The 6,265-nt window shown below is 33.0% G+C and overlaps 1 protein-coding gene across 1 annotated transcript in view; it reads right to left on the reverse strand.

The window, feature by feature from the left end:
• Window positions 1-3,618: 3,618 nt before the first annotated feature.
• LOC107848361 (fatty acyl-CoA reductase 3) overlaps window positions 3,619-6,265 on the reverse strand; it is a 14,685-nt gene continuing 12,038 nt past the window's right edge. Inside the window, exons 8-10 of the mRNA XM_016693119.2 lie at window positions 4,903-5,184; window positions 4,656-4,783; window positions 3,619-3,936 (exon numbers count right to left, since the gene is read on the reverse strand). Of these exons, the coding sequence (XP_016548605.2) occupies window positions 3,789-3,936; window positions 4,656-4,783; window positions 4,903-5,184 (558 nt within the window). The 3' untranslated portion in view covers window positions 3,619-3,788. The remainder of the gene's footprint in view (window positions 3,937-4,655; window positions 4,784-4,902; window positions 5,185-6,265) is intronic.

The raw sequence follows: 6,265 nt of genomic DNA on the forward strand, positions 1-6,265 counted from the left end.
AGACAATAGTTGTAGAACATCTCATAAATGAAAACATAACGTGGTAGAGTCAACTCTTGCCCGTGGTGCATAATTTGTAGTTTGAAAATCCTTGAGTTAAGTCTTGCCTCTAAGGCAATTGTTGTAGAACATCTCATAAATAAAAATATAACGTGGTAGAATCAACTATTACCCGTGGGGCATAATTTGGAAGAACTCGAAGAAAAGAACAAAAATAATCAAAATTACGAAAAAAGAAGAAAATGAAGAAAAATAGTTAAAAACATAAAAATCAAAGAAAATGTAAAAGTTGAAAGAGAATGGAAAAAAAACAAGGTTGATAAAAATAAAAAAATAAAAGATTAAATAAAAATAAAGGTCGAGAAAAATTTAAAAAGAAAAAGATAAAAATCAAAGAAAAATAAAAAGTTTTTTTTTATAAAAGTAAACATTGAGAGATGTAAAGAAAAAAGTAACGGTAGAGAAAAACTAAAAAGAACAAAAAAAAAAAAAGAGGAAAGAGAAAATAAAAAATCAAAATAAAATAAAAAGAAAAAAAAAGAAGTTGAGAGGAAAAAGGAAAAAAAGTAAGAGTTGAAAAAATCAAAAATAAAAAGAGGGAAAAAAATAAAAATCAAACTAAAATTAAAAAGAGAAAAAAATAAAAGTTGAAAGTAATAAATATAGAGTTGTTATCCATTATGAGGATCATTTATGTAATTTACTTCATTGGTCAGCGACAATTTTGTCCAAAAAAATATTAGTTAATAGGTAAACACTATTTTAAGGAAGTTTTATTATTGGGCCTAACATTTGAAAATCAACCCAATTTGGGTCTATTCCTGAGATTTACCTGTACCCTTCCTCTAGCAGGAAAACCCAAATAAACGTTAAATGCCTTTTAAAAAAAAGAAAAAGTAAAAATAACACAAATCCCAACCTTATTAAAATTATTTATACTTTCTCCCACTTCCTTAATTATTTTACTTTCTCTCCCGATTCATATACATAACAAGGCCGACATATATATAGAAACCTTTGTATATGACAAGGCCGACATAGACATAACAAGGCCGATTCATATGCATAACAAGTATGAAAAGGTCGACATATACATAACAAGGCCGACATATACATAGCAGGGCCGACATATACATAGAAAGCTATGTCTATGCATTTTTAGAGAAAAATGAGATTTTTGTAATCTGTTTGGAGAGATGAGATTTTTGTAGTAAGTGAAACTTAAGTTGTGAATTTGTATAATTTTTAGAAAAAATAAAACACACCCTAATTTAACCCCACCACCCGACCCGACCCACAAAAAGGACACAACAAACATATCTCTCCCACAGTTTTGTTAGTCAAATTTTTTTCAATGAATAAATATATTTCTCTTTCAATGTGTGTCCTTAGTAGGTTGTCTACAAATGAACAAAAAGCAAAATGAAATGGGAGTGCGGAAGCATAAAACTATTGAAAATGTTTCGTACAAACTCTACTTCAGTTTCATTTTTCATGAGTTATGCACTGATAAAAATTTAATGGCCTAATTTCATTGAAAAAAATTTGACCAACAAAATTGAGCGAGGAGACATTTTTTTTTTGTGTTTTTTTGTGGGTCATGTTGGGCGAGTTGGATTAAAGTGCTTTTTATTTTTAAAAAATGGGGCACTTCACGTTGATTTGTGCTTTTTTATTGAAGAAAAAGATATAAGTGAAAAGTTTCTTAATAATGAGGGTAAATTCGATCTCAAACTATGACAGCAGAGTAAATTTAACCTCAAAGTATGAGAAAAGATATATTTAGCCAATTTTTCAAAAGTCGGGGTAAATTTAACCCTTTTCCCTTCATTCAAAGCAAAAATGTGTATCAAGTATTCATATCAAATCACATTAATTTATTATGATTAAATTTTCTTTTCTTAAACATCTATTTGGTGGAGTTGGATGTAATTACCAAATGATTAACCTTTGTATTAATCACCAAAAACTAAAAAATTAGAAATGCGATCTTTTTTGGAGTAGTTTTAACTTTTGACCCCCACTTGTTTTAAGAGCAAAACATACTTTAAGGTCGAAAGTTAAAAATGTCGCGCACTAAGGCAAGCGAGAAGCAACAATTGTTAAACTTAAAGTTCTGCCCATGAGACAAGCGGAGACCAAACTTCAAGACAGCTTGTTATGAACCAATTGTTCCACATTGAAAAAATGGAGAAATTTCAAGACAGCTTGTTATGAACCAATTGTTCCACATTGAAAAAATGGAGAAATGTTAAAAGGTTTATAGGTCAAATGGGTTCTCCCACTTATCAGGCTAGTCTTTTGTGTTAGACTTTCCCGTTTGGTTTATAACATTGATGCTTTCATTAGGAGTCCTACGCGTTGGGCCGTGACTCGGAGTGGTGGCCTGCGCGCTAGGAGTGGTGGCCTGAACCCAAGAGGGGTGCCAGCCGTGACCAACGAGGATCGATTTACGCGTGGAGCCACGACTTGAAGTGGTGGCCTGTGCGCCAGGAGTGGTGGCCTAGACCTAAGAGGGGTGCCAGCCGTGACCAGCTGGGCTTAGTCGTGACCAACGAGGTCGTTGGTTCTCAAGCGGAGGCGATTGTTATGAACCAATTGTCCTACATTGGAAAAATAGAGAAATGCTAAGGGGTTTATAGGCCAAATGGGTTCTCCCACCTATCAGGCTAGTCTTTTGGGTTGGGCTTTCCCGTTTGGTTTATAACATTGGTGCTCTCATTGAGAGTCGAACTCAAGGGGTTATAACATTGGTGCTTTCATTGAGAGTCCCATGCGTTGGGCCGTGACTCGAAATGGTGGCCTACGCGCTAGGAGTGGTGGCCTGGACCTAAGAGGGGTGTCAGCCGTGACCAACTGGGCATAGCCGTGACTAACGAGGATAAATCCACGTGTGGGGAGCCGCACGTTGGCCCGTAACTCGGAGTGGTGGCCTGTGTGCCAGTAGTGGTAGCCTGGACCCAAGAGGAGTGCCAGCCGTGACCAACTGGGCATAGTCGTGACCAACGAGGATCGATCCAAGCATGGAGCCACTACTCGGAGTGGTGGCCTGTGCGCCAGGAGTGGTACGGTGGCCTGGACCTAAGAGGGGTGCCAGCCATGACCAACGAGGTCGTTGGTTCTCAAGCGGAGACGATTGTTATGAACCAATTGTCTTACATTAAAAAAACAGAGAAATGCTAAGGAGATTATAAGCCAAATGGGTTCTCCCACCTATTAGGGCTCTCCCGTTTGGTTTATAACACAGCCACTTTGAGAGCTATTCATATACTTCGCAATTTACCAGTGTGAAATACTGGTATCAATGTCAGCAATCATCTTAATGATAATCATTGAGTCTGATTCAATTATCGTATTACATTCACCAATTTTTTTCCGATAAGGATGGCCTTGGCTTCTACGCCATTGTTGGAGCAATTTTTTCCAGTATAGGCCATGGTAAAAATACCCTTGTCATTTTTGACAACGCCTGAGCTTTTCGGGTTTCCTTTGCTACATTCATCAGTGTCGAGTTTGAAGCAGCTAGGGCGGGGTATATTTGTCTATGAATATATGAATACATAATTTGAGCTAATTTTACTGAATTCTATCAAGTCGAAATTATATAGTTGGACCTGACACATAGACAATAATCTTATATAGTGCATAGTTGTGTCCTAGACAAACATTTAGAAGAATGTAAACACTTTTATTGCAAACAATACATAATTCTTATATAATAAGCTGGAGAAGAATTAAATAATTAATTAATTAATACATGAATCTTATTTTAGAATCTTAATAATCCCCTAGAATATGTGCTTCACAGCTCCAGGAAGGTGAGTCTTCATGAAATAATCTTCCCACTTGATGCAATTTGGATCAAAATTGAGCTTATCATCCATGTTGTAGCCTTTCATTGTCATTCTCAATCTCTCAGTGTTACAATCATCAAAGCTATAAAAAAGGAAAAAAAAAAAAAAGTTTCAGTACTTCTTTTGTTTCAATTGATTTGACATATAAAATTTGAAAGACCACGAAGTTTAAATTTATTTTTTAAAAAAAAGGAATTGTGATTTTAGTAAGGCGGTAAATGAGTAGGTAGGGTAATAGGCTGAATCAATAAATAGGTAGATCACATGAAATCAAATGTGTTACATCATTGGTGTCATTGTCCAATCTACTCAATTCTTATCAAATTTCAATGTTTTTGTTTGTTTTATTATAATTTGTTTAATTACATATCAAACAAAACTAGGTGAACTTTTTTTTTTTTTTTTTTTTTTTGCTATTTATTACAGCTAATGTATAACACGTCAAACAAAAAAGTATTTTGATAAAATTTCTCATGGTTTAATCAACCTAGATTTTAGATAGGCTGAATTAAGCGGGTCAACAAGAACTGAGTTATAATCGAGCAGATCATAGTCCGCTCAAACTTAGTCAGCTCAAACTTAAACAAATCAAATTTTCATGTGCCAGTTTTGTCACTTCCAGTCTTAAACATGTCACAATGTCTATATTGCTTTACAACTTTTGAAATTTATGCTCTTAAACATATATCATGATATCTATATTATTATACAAGCTTCTCACTGTGGGTGACACAAATAGTGTACAATTAATTATCATCAAAAAAAAAAAAAAGTCATATAAACTGAAACAGATAGACGTACCTTCCATGGAAAAGCACATAGGGTTTGTAGAGTTCACATAGACGTATAGACATATCAATCTTCCTTTTCAAATCCGTGTATGTTTTGTCAAAACGATGCCATGATAATACATTGACCAACTCTACTATCTATATAAATAAAATATGAAATCACGAGTAAGTGATCGCGGTGAATTCAGAATTTCAGAAAGACAGATAGTGCATTATTATGAAAAAATAAATTTAGAATTTAAATTGACGGGTTCAACCTTTAGCAATGGCCAATAATAGGTTGAAATGTATTTTTGAAAGCTATCCATGTTGCTAAATAGTGTAGGCATTCCCACTTTGATGATTTTCCCATCTTTGTTGATCCATGGATTTTTGGTAAAGTACTGAAATAAAAATAATCGAATATCTGAAGATTTTAGGGGATTTCTTTTCGAAGAACTTATATGATATATTAATTCTTGAGAAGAATAATATCGATCCTTTCCAATATGTGCTATAATTGCTGCAAGTATTGAGTTCACCACCATATCACCTGGAATCTGCAATAATATAGGGGGAAAACATAATTCAGGAAAGATTTTAAGCTATTTACATTAGATTATTCTAATAATATCGATAAATAAAAATTTTTATAAGATAAATTTGAAATCTTAAAAATAATATATCCTGCTATAATAGATAAAATAACCATGGTTGTAAGTAGGGGTGTACCGACCAAGCCGTCAAGTAAAACCAAATCGAAGAACCAAACCAAACCGAGAAAAAAAACCTACTTATGGTTTAGTTTGGTTGGTTTGGCGTTTGAAAAAAAAAAAGCGACCATTCTTGGTTTGGTTTGGTGTTAACAAAAAAAAAATCAAACCGAACCCAAATCAAACCGACATAATATATATATATATGTGTGTATCTATAACTATATCTATATCTATAATCTATAATCTATATCTATAATCTATAATATATTAAAAGTGTGAAGGTCCTTAGAAAAGTGATTTGAACTTTTTGCCCTTCATTAAAACACTTTACAATAGACAAAATCGTCTTTTCACTTTTTTTCTCCAATTATTATTTAATTATATAGATAATTTTGAATCCTAGAATATATGAGTTAGGATTTTAAAATATGGTAATGGATTAGGACTTTAAAATATGGTAAGTTTCTTTTCTTAAATTAGGACTAGGTTTAATTTTCAACATATTTTTATATTAATATATATTGTCCCATCCCACGCTTGTATTTTGTGTTTTCTTCAACCATTGTAATTATCATCCGCTAGGTTAGTATGTTATTCTCTCTCTCTTTTTTTGAGTTGTTTTTCCTTTTCTATTGGTTGTCGTGACTTATTATTTTTGCTTTAGCTTAGAGAGTGATTTTAAGTTTAACACACCATGCATTATTACATCTGTTTTGTTCGTGAATTTTGATTTCTAGATTTGATATTCTCGTATGTTCGAATCTAACAGTGTAATTATTTTTCTCATATATATATGTGCTTACGAAAAAATATTTGTTTTAAACTTTTTGTACTTCATTAAAAACCTCGTGATAGATAAAATCGTTTAATTTTAAATAATCAAAATTTACACATGCGAGGTACGTGCAGCTAAACTAGTATATAT

Source organism: Capsicum annuum, chromosome 11 (genome assembly GCF_002878395.1).
Source record: "Capsicum annuum cultivar UCD-10X-F1 chromosome 11, UCD10Xv1.1, whole genome shotgun sequence".
Classification (NCBI taxonomy): Eukaryota; Viridiplantae; Streptophyta; class Magnoliopsida; order Solanales; family Solanaceae; genus Capsicum; species Capsicum annuum.